This window comes from Cornus florida, unplaced genomic scaffold (genome assembly GCF_030987335.1).
Source record: "Cornus florida cultivar Cherokee Brave unplaced genomic scaffold, ASM3098733v1 CherokeeBrave_3.0.0_Hap2_Chr01, whole genome shotgun sequence".
NCBI classification, from domain to species: Eukaryota; Viridiplantae; Streptophyta; class Magnoliopsida; order Cornales; family Cornaceae; genus Cornus; species Cornus florida.
Genome location: NW_026775571.1, coordinates 33,369,793 through 33,386,454, shown reverse-complemented (window position 1 = coordinate 33,386,454; position 16,662 = coordinate 33,369,793). Strand labels below are relative to the sequence as shown.

The 16,662-nt window shown below is 35.5% G+C and overlaps 1 protein-coding gene, 1 non-coding gene and 1 pseudogene across 2 annotated transcripts; all 3 read left to right on the top strand.

Annotated features, from left to right (window-relative positions):
- Nucleotides 1-3,392: 3,392 nt before the first annotated feature.
- On the top strand, nt 3,393-3,595 carry LOC132282410 (U2 spliceosomal RNA). Its single transcript, XR_009471759.1, has one exon. It is a non-coding gene; the product is annotated as a U2 spliceosomal RNA (small nuclear RNA).
- Nucleotides 3,596-6,243: 2,648 nt separating this feature from the next.
- Nucleotides 6,244-10,194, top strand: LOC132294587 (glutamyl-tRNA reductase 1, chloroplastic-like; annotated as a pseudogene).
- Nucleotides 10,195-11,755: 1,561 nt separating this feature from the next.
- LOC132270593 (uncharacterized) lies at nt 11,756-16,480 on the top strand. The gene is made up of 4 exons (XM_059771772.1): nt 11,756-13,007; nt 13,376-13,479; nt 16,102-16,153; nt 16,341-16,480. The coding sequence occupies exons 1-4, from the start codon at nt 11,756-11,758 to the stop codon at nt 16,478-16,480; spliced, it is 1,548 nt and encodes a 515-aa protein (XP_059627755.1).
- Nucleotides 16,481-16,662: the final 182 nt, after the last annotated feature.

Here is a 16,662-nt window from a genome sequence, read left to right as displayed (position 1 = left end):
AGCCTTATTTTTTAAGATCTAATTACAATGGTTTTAATAACGAAGGCCATGGGGTAATGTATAAAAATCTCCGCTCCCACTCAATTTTTAATCATTCAAAATTAGGGTTTTCAATTTATTCATTTACATGATATAATGCATACAAAACGCCTTGATCTTAATCCAATTAAATTTAGAAAATATTTAGACTTTTAAATGATTCACTAATATTTAATTTGAAATACACTTTAAAAATAATTTACAAAAATAATTTTTCGTTTCCCAATAAGTGCTCTCAAATTAATTAGTAATCAAATCCAATTAATTTTCATAATTTAATTAATATAAATCAAGTCATTTAATTAAATATCATAGATCCAATGCATGAATAATAATTAATAAACAATTATTTATTATATGCATCACATACATCAATAAATGACAGATCAAGCAAATAAAAATGGCCAATGGATTTAGCTTTTAACATTTAATTGCTTTAAGTATTGCGCGAGGGTCAATCAAAGACTTGTGAACACCTGCAGGGAGCTGATACGCGCCTGCGGAGGCAACACAGCACTTGGAACGCGTCCGGAGGACCCCACACACGCTGGCACGCGCCTAGGGGGTGCAACAGCGCATGACACGCGCCTCCACACGCTTGCACGCGCGTGGCACGCGCAAGGACGCGCTTGCACGCGCACGTGGAAGAAATTGGATTGGCCTGGCGCGTGCTCCTCACGCGCCAGGAACTCCTCCACAGCAAAGCTTCACTTTGGTGCGTATACTCACGCGCCTTATGATTAGGTGCACTTCATTGCTGCGTCACATGGGATTAGTCTCCCCTATTCCGGAGCTGCCCTCGTCGTCGGCAACTCTCTGGTCGCCGAAAATTCACCGATAATTCTAGAAAAATAAAAAAATAAAAAAATCCCCAGAAAATTAAATTAAGCTCAAAAAATTCCCGAAAAATTCTGGAAAAATTCCAGAAAATTCCTAAAGCCTAATTTAACCCTTTTGGACCTTCTTGAAACTTCGTAGCATCATTTGATGAAGATTACATAGCTTTAAAAATATTTACAATTTAAAATACAATGGAAAAAATTAAATTACATTATTTAACTTTCAAACGACTAAATCAAAGCCTTAATTACATTCATCCAAATATAAAATTACATTCAATTGACCTATAAGCTTCATCCATGGCCCAATCACACATCATCATCCATTCACAATTATATATACATCATTATGTATCAATATATATCAATATATTAATTCATACATCAACATACATCAATAAATAAATATATGCATATTAAAATTGGATCCATGAATGATGAATTTTGATAAAAATATGATCTCTAGTAATGAATAAAACCATGCTCTGATACCACTATTGGGAAACGTGCAAGTTTTAAAAACTTTTCGAGAAATTTTCATTCACAGATCTTGATTCATCACATAAAGATAAGTTTTATGCAAAATTAAAATATGATGTATCATTCAATTAACAGATTGAATACTTACATCAAAGGTTCTGAGTAAACCTTTAAATCTTTCCTCTAAAGTGAATTTTCTCACTTATTGTAAATCCCTTAGCGAGATGCCTTCTCCTTAGATCTCCATTTTCTTGGTAATTGTTTTACCTTTAGTAATCACTCATAAGCCTCCATGAATGACCTTAGAAAACTAGGCTTGTGGGGGCCTCCATTAGATAAGAACATTAGCGCTAATTTTCTAGAGAGATAAAATATATTCCTTTTTCCTTCTACTAAAAATTACACCTAAAATATACATAGACCATGTATATATATAGGCAACATAAAGATAAGGAAAAAAAAATAATAAATCATTCTCAATCTCCAATTCACATGTCTCAAATCTAATAGGATTCCAATATCAAGTTGGGCTATGAGTTAGAATCCTTTGGGCTTATTATTTTATTGGCTACAATGAATTAATAATTGCCCCGGTCCATGGACTCAATTCAATTAATTCATAAATTAATTTCTACTCCATTAAAAGAAATTAATTGAACTCCAATTAAATAATAAATAACCTCTAAGTCAATGTTGCACTTTGACCCCTCTATGCATAATTAGTTATCGGATAAATAAAGCCATCAATCCGACTACTTAATTAATATATTTATTTTGGTACCATTGATTATTTCTAGCTCGATCACAATAAAACATTTGTTTGACAAAAATAATAATTTAAATAAATAAATATATAATAAATCATTTTGTCTAAAAACACACGAAGGCCTTCGAATTTACTTTATGATCAACCATAATCAATACAAAATAAATACAAGTAGCAATGATGCAAATATTAAAAATATAACCCTCTAACTATTAATTACATAACTACCCAAAGTATCGGTATAAGGATCTCGACGTATCCGCTGAACAAATCAAAGTAATTATTAATTAATAAAAGAGTTTTATACTTTTCTCATGCTTAAGAGTCAAATGCCATGACAGTGATAGTGAGTAATTGCATACGACGGCTCTCGCAAAATATCTCAACTTAACGCGGATCCAGTTCAAGTCTTAATTAATTATGAGTCCATCCATAATTACCGACGATGAACAATTTATGATTACTATTTATATTCATGTATTGATTGCCATCACATACATATATAAATATCTCTTGTAATCAAGTGAACACTATCAATTCTATAATAAATCGAAACATAATACATTGAATTCACCAATTGTATCAAGCATAAATATTTCAGAAACGTTAGGAACATATGTCACTATAATCTAAATAGGAATTTGCTATGCCAGGGCATATAAATCCCAACAGTCCGGTTGTGAGCATGGCGATCTTTTTGCTCGGGGAAGATGGCAATGACGTACTCCAGTGGTTCAGTACTCCAGTGAGCACAGAGAACGATACAACGACATGCTTGTGTATGCCGGTGATGGACATGGGTGATGGGTTTTAGAGAGAGTTTAATGGATAGAGAGAGAAATAATGGTAGACATGGTGCTGGCTTTTGGATCTGGGTTTGAGCGCAATGGAAGAGAGGAATGGTCAGCGCAGAGGAAGAGAGAGAGAGAGTTGTGCGCAAACGGCGTTTGTTGGCCTTTTGCAAATCTCAAGAATATCCTTATCCTACGGCTGTAAGAGAAGAGCTCGTTGGTACTGCTATGAGAGCGCCCCCGTTGTATCATTACTCCTAGCGAAATGAGTGAGATGGAAAGATGGCAAGTGTTAACTTAATGAAAGTTGAAGATTATTGAGGCAATTCCAAAAGTTAGAAGCAAGTTAAGGGGCTCAATGAAGAATAGCCAAAACATGTGCTTTGTTTAGCCAAGTTTGTCCCACATTGGTTAAGAGAGAGAGAAGTGGGAGACAAAGTTTGGTTATAAAAGGAGAGGCTGGTGAAAAAACAAATCACACCTTTCTTGGCCTTTTGGCTAAGATCAAGATCAAGTGTACTAATATCTGTTCTTATCAGTTTAATATTTGATACGTGGGCCAATGACCCACTTGATATTAAATTTATTTTTTGAGGCGTAGGGGCCACCACAGTAGCTTGCTATGGCGTTGCACTATAGCCCCGGCCTGGCACACTCCACCAAATCTGAGTTGAAATTTTAAATTCTAAATATAATAATAATTAATAGAATTTTATGATCTATATTAATAACAACTTGTTATTGCTATTTTGGGCTTGTTTGGCTGTTCTTTGTCTTGCGAAATGATCTTTAGTTTGTTTGGGCTTTACTAGCCAGATCAGCTTTGTTTGGCCATGATGCCCCTTCTCACTCATTGTTATTCCTGTACTAGCGAGATCGAGTATGGCACTTAGGCTTTCTTTGGAATCGATTATTTTAGGATTTGGAAAAGGAATCGGAATTAGAAAAGAAATTGGAATTAAAATGAAATTTCATTTCTATGTTTGGAACCAATTGAATTTAAAAAGGAATTTGAAATAAAAATAATATTATACCATTTTTACCCTTGTTTAAATGATAAATAAAATATTTTTATTGTCAACAAACAAAAAGAAGGACTACATGATATATGATATAACTGAAATATAAAATTTACTTATTTGACAGATCACGTAAAAGAAGAGGAATTATTTTTTAATTAAAAAACTAACTTATTAAACATGACCAACATACTTAAAAAAAATCGCTAAAAAAGTAAAATAATGTTGGTAAACAGTTCTATGAGAAAATAATATAGAGTTAATTAAATAACGGAGATAGAGATATGATAGTATATATTTAATAGGATAGGGTTAGACGAGAAAGAGAAAAAGACAGTTGGAGATTGAGTAGCACACAGGATTTGAAACACATCAAAAACAGTATTTGAAATCCCATATCTTTCACAATCCGATTATTCCAAACATTGTAAATCCTATTTCTAAATCCAAATCCCAACAAATCCAGCATTCCAAACACAGTGTTAAATGTTATAGAACATTAATGGCGGTCACGGTTCTCTTTGTGATCTCTTTCGCAGAGATGAAGATGGATACTCCTTCGTTACAGTGCCTCCACTTCCTATTCTCCAACTCCTCCTTTTCGTCGTCCTGGCATTCGAATGTGCAACAAGCCCTTAAAAGTTGAAACAATGGTTTCCAAGAGACCACTTTCTTTGAACCCTACATGTGAGGGTGCTTTGGATTCTTCAATTCACGATGATACGATCGAATCAAAGGCGTGTGTTTCTGCTCTCGAACTGCTCCAGACTTCAGCTACAGAGGGTGAGTCAATTCTCAAATCAATACTCATTTTATTTTCTGCCTCTATTTTTATTTTTTATTTCTCCAATTTTTGTTGTTATCCCCTGTTATTTGAAATTGGGACATAGTCTTTGCTTTTCTTCTTAAATGAAATTGTTTCTTATTTTGTGCTCAAATGGTACTAGTTTTTGTTGTTTTTCTAACTTGTTCATCATTTTTGTTTGGGCCATAACACGTAAGATATAACCAAGTTCATTGCCATTTTAAGATTGCATAATGAAGAGTACTCGAGCTCAGATCAAAATGCTTGTATCGGAATGATTCATGTTTATAAACAAATCCAATCTTTTATTTGGGGAAATATGTTTCAGGACAAGTCTTGACTGGTTTCTTTTAAGTGTCCACAGCCCAATACACAAATTGGCGACGTGGTGAAGTGCCCTTGTTAGAGTTGAAGTTCCATTAAGCTTTCAAGTAATAGATCTTCTTGTAGATAGAGGAAACCTAGAACCGCAGATATCCATGATTTGTTTATGTAAAATTTCTGAGCTTTATGCTGATCTTTGTTGAAAAGTTGTTAAAACGGGAGTTAGAATTATCTTTCTAACATTTCTTTTCAAATAAGTGAGAACTGGAGGTATAATTTATGAGTTACACTTTACTTTGGTTAGAATACTTCACATCATGTTGTGCATTCCTGCTCTATATATGTACACTAAGTCACTTTGATGATAATATTTCTTTCACTTTGGTTAAATCAAAAACACTTTACAGCAATATGTACCAGTCCGATACCTCTTGATCAAAACACTTTACACGTTATATGTGTTATATGTGATGTGTCAATTCTTGATCAAAACACTTCACATAATATTTGAGATGATGTGTCAGAACATTTCACATAAGACCCCTCGTCCTTGATCAGAATAGAACCCCTTCAAGAATCAATCACACCTCGATCAGAACACCACTTTAAGAATCAATCAGATTTCGATCAGAACACTTCATGTAATTATGTTCACTTTGATTAAAACACTTCACCTGATATTGTATTAGTAACTTTGTATCAGCACTCTTCAGTTCACTCTGGTCAAAACATTTTACTAAATTTTTTATTCAATTGTATTTGACTATTATGTAGTAGTAGGTGTTGTTTATGATAACTAAACATATTTTTACAAATAAAACATATAATTTTGACAAGTACTTTTTTTTTTTTTTTTTTTTTAAAAGCTCTAAACAAATTTTTAAGTCAAGATATTCAAATGAACAAATAAAAAAAAATCAAAACAAATAGTGCGAACTTACAACAAGATAACAGTAGAGTATTTCAAATTATTTATTTAAATAAATAACTATATATAGTATTTGTTTTTTCTATTTTTTAATGTTGATTTTCAGCACTCTTACTTTTACTTCCATACTAATAAACGCAAACCATCTTTGACACAAATGTTCAAAAACATGTTTTTCTAATTTAGTGCGTGTGTGAGAGAGAGAAAGAGGACCAGACGCGTTTACCAAACCGACAACGTGAAGTGAATGTAGAAAGTCGAAGAGTGTCTCAGTCAAATTTTTCGCACCAATTAACCAAACCGACGTTTGAAAATATCGTTGAACTCTCTGTCTCTCTCAAATCTCAAATTTTCACCTCTACCTGCTCTGATATTAGGGTTTTGAAGCTCATTAGCTGGCGTTCCCATGGCGATCGCAAGTTGTTTCGCGACCTCTTTGGCGAAGTTGAAGATGAAGCCGAATATGGATTCTACAACACTCCTTCGTTGCGGTGCCTCCACTTCCTATTCTTGAACTCCTTCTTTTGTTCCTTCTTCTATTCGATTTTGCAACAACAAGCCTTTGAAAGTTGAAACAATGGTTTCTAAGAGACCACTTTCTTTGAACCCTACTTGTGAGGTTAGGGTTGCTTTGGACACTTCAGTTCACCATGATAGGACCGAATCAAAGGCGTTCAGTGTTTCCGGTCTCGAACTACTCAAGACTTTAGCTGCAGAGAGTGAGTTAATTCTCCAATCAGTGTTCATTACATTTCGCAATTTATTTTCTGTTTCTTATTTTTTTATTTTTTATTTTTTATTTTTATCCCCTATTATTTGAAATCGGGACTTATATTATTTGAAATTGGGACACAGGCATTTCTTTTTTTCTTAATTGAAATTGTTTCTTAGCTGAATTTGTGCCCAAATGGTACTCATTTGGGCTGTTTTTCTAAATTTTTTAATCATCTTAGTTTGTGCCATAAGACACAACCAAGCTACTTGAACCAACTGTTTGATTAGAGGCTTATAAGATTGTTGACGATATTAATTAGTCAAGCAAATTCCAATATTGGGGCTTGGTATTTATCAAGTCGAGCTTTAACTACACGAGCAAGCTGATTGCCATTTTTAGATTGCACATTGAACAAAGTAGTACTCGAGCTCAGATCAAAATGCTTGGATCAGATGGATTCATGTACTAAACAAGCCAATCTTTATTGGGGGGAAAATATGTTTTAACACAAATAGGAGGTCACTTTAGAAAGCTTGTATCAGTGTGCCTTACGTATAACTCGCCTTATGTATAGCTATATATCAATCATAGAGAATAATAGTATATTTTATTTGTCTATATAACCTATTGACAAGGTAATAAAATTAAAGTTAAAAAAAATAATAATAAAAAAAAAATCCATTGCCTTAAATTGTAGGGTAGAATTATTTAGAGTGCTTATTCATAGATACAAATCAGGATATTTGATATCTTTACTACTTCCAAGTAAATATCTTTGAGAAAGGAGTGAAAAAGCAAAGGAAAAAAAAACAGTTTTGTTTTCTCATTGTAGTTGTTCATATGCCTCTTAGAATCAACATGAAATTTTTGTGGATTGTTGATTGTTGAATTATTCAATATTTTCCCCCAGGATACACAAAAGAAAGCAGCAGTATTGTGGTTATCGGGCTCAATGTTCACACAGCACCAGTTGAGATACGTGAGAAAGTTTCAATTCCAGAAGCACAATGGCCTCAAGCGATTGGCGAATTATGTGCTTTGAATCATATAGAAGAAGCTGCCATTCTTAGTACCTGTAACAGAATGGAAATATATTTTGTGGTTCTATCTCAGCATCATGGAGTTAAAGAAGTGACTTAGTGGATGTCAAAGGTACCTGTCTGCTCTATTTGATTTTTTTCTTCTTAGTTGGTACTCGCACACACATGCCTTCATTGAGGCTAGAACGCCTGACCTCCCCTTGGGAAGTAGGGGTCTGGTACCGCAAAGCCACTGACGTATTGGTCTCTATGCGATTTTATTCTCTTGTGTAATTAGAGAGAAAAAGGGGAACTATCCTTCCTTCTACATATGTCCGTATGTATATGTTAAAGCCTTCACAAATGGTCTATCTAGGGGTCGAACCATATGGCCCCCTAGAGAGAAACTTATCAGTTTAAATGGTGATAATTATCCAAGGCTCTGAGCCTTTACAGATGGTTTGCCATCGAACATTGTCTACGTTCCTTTATTCTTTTCGTCAATATAGATTCCCAGGAAGGATAAGGGGTAGGTCTACCTAAAATGCAAGGTGATTAGGGGTGTAGTCTTGACTATTTATCAAGAAAAAGGACTAGTGTGGTATAAATTAAACTACTTATGCAAATTTGTCCTTCAAAACAATTGTGATGGAGACTTGAAGTTTCCAATTGTATAAAGTGTGCTTAAAAATACATGTATGTATATATACATATGCTGATATATATATATATATATATATAGGACTTTACTAATGATAGTCTGGGCATGTAGGGTGCTGATTGAGGTGAACTGGGGAATGAACCTTTGGTGCCCTCAGACTTGAACTGGTGTTATCACAATTGGCAACCCAAATTTTACTATTGCACCAAGTAATGATCCTGAATGTGTGTGTGTGTGTGTGTTTATGTTGAAGTGAGAAGATTTGTCTACCTATTGACAAATGAGTGGAGTTCCTGTTTCAGAGCTTTGTCAACACCAGTTTTTGCTGTATAACAAAGATGCCACAAAGCACCTGTTTGAAGTATCTGCTGGGCTCAATTCTATTGTTCTAGGAGAAGGTCAAATTCTTGCTCAGGTAAGACAAGTTGTACATGTGGGGCAAGGAGTCCCTGGCTTTGGTAAGAAAATCAGTAGGCTGTTTAAGCATGCAATCACTGTTGGGAAACGGGTGAGAACAGAGACTAGCATTTCCTCAGGGTCAGTTTCAGTCAGCTCAGCTGCTGTGGATCTTGCCCTTATGAAGCTCCCTGAGTCATCTTATGCTAATGCCAGAGTGTTGGTTGTTGGAGCGGGCAAGATGGGGAAAATCGTGATCAAGCACTTGGTTGCAAAAGGGTGCAGAAAAATGGTCGTTGTCAATAGAACTGAGGATAGGGTTATTGCCATTCATGAAGGGCTTAATGATGTTGAAATTGTCTAAAAGCCTCTCCAAGAATTGCTGTCATGTGTTGCAGAAGCTGGTGTGGTTTTCACCTGTACCGCTTCAAAAACACCATTGTTATTGAAAGAAAATGTTCAGATTATCCCCCCTGCAAGCCATCAAATTGAAGGGCGGAGGCTTTTCATCGATATATCTGTTCCTAGAAATGTGGGATCGTGCATCTCAGATCTTGAAACTTCACGTGTTTACAATGTGGATGATCTCAAGGAAGTTGTGGCAGCTAACAAGGAAGATCGGTTTCAGAAAGCAATGGAAGCACAGGCAATTATCATTCAAGAAGTGAAACAATTTGAAGGCGGATGGATTCCCTCGAGACTGTTCCAACTATCAAGAAGCTTAGAGCATATGCTGAAAGAATTAGGGCTTCAGAGCTGGACAACTGTTTATCAAAGATCGGTGGTGATATCTCAAAGAAGAACAAGGCAGCGGTTTATAATCTTAGTGCGGGTATGGTGAACAAGCTCCTTGACGGTCCAATGCAGCACCTGAAATGTGATGGGACTGACAGCCAGACTCTGAATGAAATACTGGAGAATATGCATGCTCTTAACAGAATATTTGGACTAGAGACAGAGATATCTGTGTTAAAGCAGAAGATCCGAGCCAAGATAGAACAGGCTTTGAAGTAAATATTTTAATAAGATTATTTTTTCCTTCTAACATGCCATTTTTCAGCTTGGAAGAAGAGAGAACTTCCTCAACCACGTTACTGTTTTTCCCCGGATAGAGCAGGCGCGTCTAATTGGAGGCTCTTGTAGTCATAGCTCCTAATCTTTAGATTTCTTTTTGCTTCAATTATTCCATTTTTCCAGCTCGAAAAAGAGATTAACTTAGTCACCATGTTGTTGTTGCTGCTGTTGTTGTTGTTGTTAAGATAGAAAAGTGTTTCTAATTGGAGGCTCTTATGCTCAGAGCTCCTTGTATTCTTCTTTGCTTCAGTTACATCATACGAGGAAATAGTGTATCTAATTAATATATAGGAAAGAAAGAATAATAAAAAATCTCTGTACTTTTTTTTCTTTTTGTATTGCAATGTGTTGTGTTGTGTGTGTGTGTGTGTGTGTGTGTGTGTGTGATGCTCATATGTTTGTTTGGTGAAATGGGTCACGGTGCCTGCATAATAATACTATTGCTCATGGGTTTGCTGCGCATCGACTCCAAATGATGGGAGAGGAAAGAATGAAAATTCAAGTAATTCCAATATATATATTGTTGACCTTGAATCAAAGGTTTTTGATGATAATAATTCATTAATGATGTTCTATGATTACTAATGTATTCTTGAGTGAAATTACAGAGAAAAGCATTTATCAAAACAAGCACTATAATGCAAGGACAAAACTGTAGAAGCAACATCAAGGCATGAGCAAAGAACTAAACAGTCAAAATCAAGTCATCACAAAACATCAAGATGGGGCTAGCTAGGTTAGTGAGTTTCTTAGGATGCTTTGTTAAAGTGTATATGAACATCTTGAAGCTCAATCTCTCCATCATCATGCATTTCATCTCATTCATCATGACTAAGGAACAAAGGACTCAAGCATATCCTAATCTAAAAATAGAAGTCCATTTCGGTCTACCGAAATAGGAAGCTCTTATGCATCGGTCTACCGAACCTAGAGTACTGAGAGTATGCTATTCAAGCTTGAACCATTTCGGTCGACTGAAACAAAACGAGGCTTTACTTCGGTCTACCGAGAGTACTGAGAGTATGATGTCCAACCTCAAACCATTTTGGTCGACTGAAGCTGCGTTTTTCAAAAATCAAATGCACATTTTGTTCTTGGGATGCGTGTCCAACAGCTATAACTCTATCAGACATGTCTGAAAGTCTATAAGAACACTTTAGAACTTCATTTAAAAGAAGTTGCAGACATTGAGAAAGAAAGCCTTGCAATCATAAAGCTTTAATCATACACATATACTTTATTTCATCAAAAGAGTATTGAGCTTCAAGTTATTCATACATACTTTAAAGTGAGCTAAATCTTGTACTTCAGATCTGAGAAAGAAAACATCTTGTATTCCATCTATATTCTTCAAAACTTGTAAGGGCTGGTGTGGCCCAAGGAAGACTAAGAGAAGGTGTTTCTCTTAGCACTTAGAAGCTAAGAAGAGCTTCTTGTAAGAGGTTCGCTCTCCACCCGCAAGGAGAAGCCATAGTGGATTGGGAAGTCTCAAGAGGGGTCTTGAGCCGAGGAGTAGGAGTTTCCGAACCTCACTAAAAATCACTGAGTACATGTTTGCAACTTCTATCTCTATCTCTATACTTATTGCTTTATGTATGTCTTGATATGCCTCTTCATTTATGCGGACTATTGAAGTCTAAAATTTGGATTACATTGGATTTGTCTTTAATTAATTTTAGAATATTCGAAAATTGACCATAGTTTGCAAAGACTCTATTCACCCCCCCTCTAGAGTCTAAACATGGGCAACAATTGGTATCAGAGGTAGCTCTCTATTTGAAAAGCTTAAGTGCCTTAGAGATCGATCATGGCAAACTTAAATGGTCACCTTAAGAAGGTCAGTCCAATACTAGACCCCCTTGGTTCGATGGTACAAATTATGGCTATTGGAAAAATAGAATGATAGATTTCCTCCAATCCGTAGACTATCAAATCTGGTTGGTTATTGTTAATGGACCCTTTGTTCCAATGAAAGGATTTGGTGCTGAAAGGGTCCCTAAAACTGAAGCTGAATGGAATACAGAGGACTATAAACTTATCTCCTTGAATGCCAAGGCCAAAGTCAATCTGAATTGTGCTATAAGTCCTAGTGAATATAATAGAGTCTTTACTTGCACCACAGCTAAAGAAATCTGTGATAAACTTCAGATTACTTATGAAGGAACCTCACAGGTCAAGGAATCTAAAATTGACATTCTTATACATCAATATGAATTGTTTCATATGAATGAAGATGAGACTATTAGTGCAATGTTTGTGAGATTTACTGACATCATAAATGGCTTGAAACATCTTTGCAGAACTATGACTAACTCTGATCTTGCAAGGAAAGTTCTAAGAAGCCTACCCGAAAAATGGGATGCAAAAGCAACGGCAATCAAAGAAGCTCACAATCTCAACACACTTGAGTTGGATGAACTTCTTGGCTCTCTTCTCACATGGGAAATCACTCTAAAAGATCGAGAAGGAGATCATCATCGAAAGAAAGAAATTGCTCTTAAAGTATCTTCAAGAGAAAAGGAAGTTGTCGACAACGAAGGTGAAGACGATGATCTAGCTCTCATCACTCAATCCTTCAAAAAAATTCTTCTTAGAAAGAAATTCAACAAGGGAAGGTTCAAAAAGGGAGACTTATCTAATGAGCAAGGCAAACGTGATACCTCTACCTGTTTTCACTGTGAAAAACCGGGACACTTTAAAGCTGATTGTCATGCCTACAAAGAGGAAAAGAAAAAGAGAAGAGCAATGCAAGCCACTTGGGAAGATGACGACTCAAATGGATCCGAAAGTGATGAGGAAAAGGCAATTCTTTGTCTCATGGCAAATAAGGGTGAGGTAAACTCAAATTATGACTCTTCCTCCGAATGTGAAATGTCTTATGATGACTTAGTTGATGCATATAATGGATTACTTGATGGTTTTAAAGATTTGCATGACGAACTTGGTAAAATGGTCAAAAAATGTGCTTCTCAAAGAAGAGAGAAACTTATCATTGAAAACAAACTTCAAAATCTTCTTAATGAAAATGAGTGCTTGAAAAAGGAATGCACCTTGCTTAAAGAAACAGGATCTCCCGAACTCATCTCTGAAAATGCTTCCTTAAAGTTAGTCATTGAAAACCAAATTGATGATCTAGCAAAGTTCACTCAAGGTACCAAAAATCTAGAACTTATGCTAGGTGCTCAAAGAAGTTTCTTTAATAAAAATGGGTTAGGATATGACCCTTTTGACAAGAAAGCATGTCTATTGAATAAGAAAGAGCCTTTGACCAACCACTTTGTTAAAAGCAAAAACAAAAGTTCTAGATGTAATTATTGTAAAAGAATAGGTCATCTTATTCAAGAATGCTCAAAGAGAAAGCCAAAGTTCATAAAGAAGTGGGTTCTTAAAGGAACATATATGCCTTTAGCTAACTCCCATGGACCCAACAAGATTTGGGTACCAAGTGAAAAATTTTGAAATCTCTTTTGTAGGATGGTGTCAATTTCTCCACATCTTCTAAGGATAAATGGTTTCTAGATAGCGGATGTTCAAGGTATATTACGGGTGACCGCGCAAAATTCTCCTCTCTAGAAGCATACAATGGAGGAAGCGTTACATTTGGAGATAACTCTATAGGGAAGGTAATTGGTATTGGGATCATAGGTATTTCTCCCTCCTTATCAATTGAACATGTCTTACTTGTTGAGGGTCTAAAGCATAATCTATTTAGTGTTAGTCAACTTTGTGATAATGGTTTTGATGTAACTTTTAAATCAGATAAATGCATTGTTAAAAGAAATGAATCCCAAATATTTTGTGCTCCTAGAAGTGGTAACGTATATACCTTACTCTTAGGTGAACTTCAAGAACAAGATGTTAAATGTTTCATGTCATCCAATGAACATAGTTGGTTGTAGCATAGAAGGTTAGGTCATGTAAGTATGGACTTAATTTCAAGATTGTCTAAAAATGAACTAGTCAAAGGTCTCCCCAAGACAAATTTTTCAAAAGACAAAACGTGTAGTGCTTGCCAAATTGGTAAGCAAATCAAGTTTCCTTTAAAAGAAAAAAGGACATAACCACTTCAAAACCACTTGAATTACTCCACATGGATCTTTTTGGACTAGAGAGAATTGCTAGCCTTGGTGGTAAAATCTATGTCTTTGTGATCGTAGATGACTACTCTAGATTCACTTGGGTATTCTTTCTTGCTCGCAAAAATGAGGCTCATTCAATTCTTTCAAAATTTTGCAAAAGAGTCGAAAATGAAAAGGAATATAAAATTAAATCCATTAGAAGTGATAGGGGTAGAGAGTTTGATAACCAAGACGTTGAAAGGTTTTGCGACAAAAATGGCTATAATCATAATCTTTCGGCACCTAGGACTCCCCAACAAAACGGTGTTGTTGAAAGGAAAAATCGATCTCTTCAAGAAATGGCTAGAACCATGGTTAATGAGCACAAATCACCTAGATCTCTATAGGCTGAAGCTGTAAATACTTCATGCTATGTGATAAATAGAGTTGTCATTAGAAAGATTCTCAACAAAACACCCTATGAGTTCTGGAATAAAAGAAAACCTAACATAGGCTATTTCAAAGTTTTTGGATGTAAATGCTTTGTTCTCAATGACAAAGATAATCTAGGAAAATTTGATGCTAAATCCGATGAAGGCATTTTTCTTGGATATTCCTCTAGAAGTAAAGCATATAGAGTCTATAACAAAAGGACCTTAGTTGTGGTTGAATCCATACACGTTGTGTTTGATGAATCTCCAACCTCTCTCACAAAAAAGTGTGATGGACAATTATGAAGAAGTTGAACTTGAAAAGGGTACCAATGAACTTGATACAAATAGGTCCCCTAGAGAGCTTGAGAAGAGTATCAATGATCTCAACATAAATGAGTCTCCTATTGATATCTATCAAAGTTCCAATTCAAGTGATGATACCTCTCAAAACAAAACTACTCCAAATGAATGGAAGTTAGTTCATAATCATCCCATTGACCAAGTTATTGGTGATCCATCCAAAGGTGTCAGCACAAGGTCAAAATTAAGAAATGTATGCAATTTCGTGGCATTCGTTTCTCAATTCAAACCTAAAAATATATATGAGGCTGAAAATGATGAATCTTGGCTTTTGGCAATGCTAGAAGAACTCATTCAATTCAAAAGGAACAAGGTTTGGAATCTTGTCCCAAGACCTCAAAATAAAACAATCATTGGGACAAAATGGGTTGTTAAAAACAAAAAGGATGAGTCGGGAACTATCATTAGGAAAAAGGCTAGACTTGTTGCAAAATGGTATAACCAAGAAGAAGGTATAGACTATGAAGAGACCTTTGCTCCCGTTGCTAGACTTGAGGCCATAAGAATGCTACTTACATTTGCATCTAACAAAAATTTCAAATTATTTCAAATGGATGTAAAAAGTGCTTTCTTAAATGATTTTATTGATGAAGAAGTATATGTTGAGCAACCATCGGGCTTTGAAAGTTATGATTTTCCAAACCATGTTTTTAAATTAACAAAAGCTTTATATGGTTTGAAACAAGCTCCTAGAGCTTGGTATGAAAGACTTAGTGGGTTCTTACTTACAAGTGGGTTTTGTAGAGGTAAGATTGATAACACACTCTTTACTAAAATCATAAACGGAAATTTGTTGATCATTCAAATTTACGTTGATGACATCATTTTTGGATCAACAAATGACACTCTAAGTAAAGAGTTTGCCTCTTCCATGCAAAACAAGTTTGAAATGAGTATGATGGGTGAACTCAACTTCTTCTTGGGGCTGCAAATCAAACAAACTCTTGATGGAATATTCATTTCCCAATCAAAGTATACCAAAGATTTGCTAAAAAAATTTGGCTCGGAAGATGCCAAACATGCTAAAACTCCTATGTGTTCTTCCTTAAAACTTGATAAGGATGAAAAAGGTAAGGAAGTTGATATTAAGAAATATAGAGGAATGATCGGAAGTCTTCTTTATTTAACGGCTAGTAGGCCGGACATAATGTTTAATGTGTGCTTATGTGCTAGGTTTCAGTCCTGTCCCCAAGGAATCTCATTTAAATGCCGTCAAACGCATCTTCAAATACTTGAATGGTACTATTAACCTTGGTTTATGGTATCCTAGGCACACATCTTTTGAACTCGTAGGATTTACGGATCCGACTTTGCTGGCTGTAAAGTTAAAAGAAAAAGCACAAGCGGCGCGTGTCACTTTATTGGTCAATCACTTGTGTCTTGGTCATGTAAGAAACAAAATTCAATAGCATTATCCACCGCTGAAGCTGAATATGTTGCTGCAGGTAGCTGTTGCGCACAAATTCTCTACATCAAACAACAACTAGAAGACTTTGGTTTATTTTTCGACAAAATTCCTATCAAATGTGATAACACTAGCGCCATTTGCATATCAAAGAATCCCATCCAACACTCTAAAACTAAGCATATTGAGATCAGATATCATTTTCTAAGTGATTATGTTTTCTAAAGGCGATATTAATCTGATGTTCATCAACACCGAGAATCAATTGGCGGATATTCTCACAAAGCCTCTTCAAGAAGATAGGTTTTGCACTCTTCGGCGAAAAATCGGAATGGCTATAGAGAGTGAGATACATAATAGCAACTGAACCTCAACATCATCAGTAAATCAAGCCTCAGGATCAGCACTTCGGTAGACCGAAATCGTAGTTCAGTCGACCGAAATAAGATCTAGACATTCTCTATAAAAGTCATTTTGGTCGACCGATGAAGTCATTTCGGTCGACCGAACCTTCGGGCCCCATCATACATGGCCCATCTCTAAGTGTTA

Excerpts from the sequence above, each read along its gene's own strand:
- LOC132270593 (XM_059771772.1), top strand. The coding sequence starts at position 11,756 with ATGATAGATTTCCTCCAATCCGTAGACTATCAAATCTGGTTGGTTATT. Across the intron at positions 13,008-13,375 it reads TCTAGCAAAGTTCACTCAAG|ATAGCGGATGTTCAAGGTAT; the intron begins GTACCAAAAATC and ends AATGGTTTCTAG. Across the intron at positions 16,154-16,340 it reads AGCTGAATATGTTGCTGCAG|GCGATATTAATCTGATGTTC; the intron begins GTAGCTGTTGCG and ends TGTTTTCTAAAG.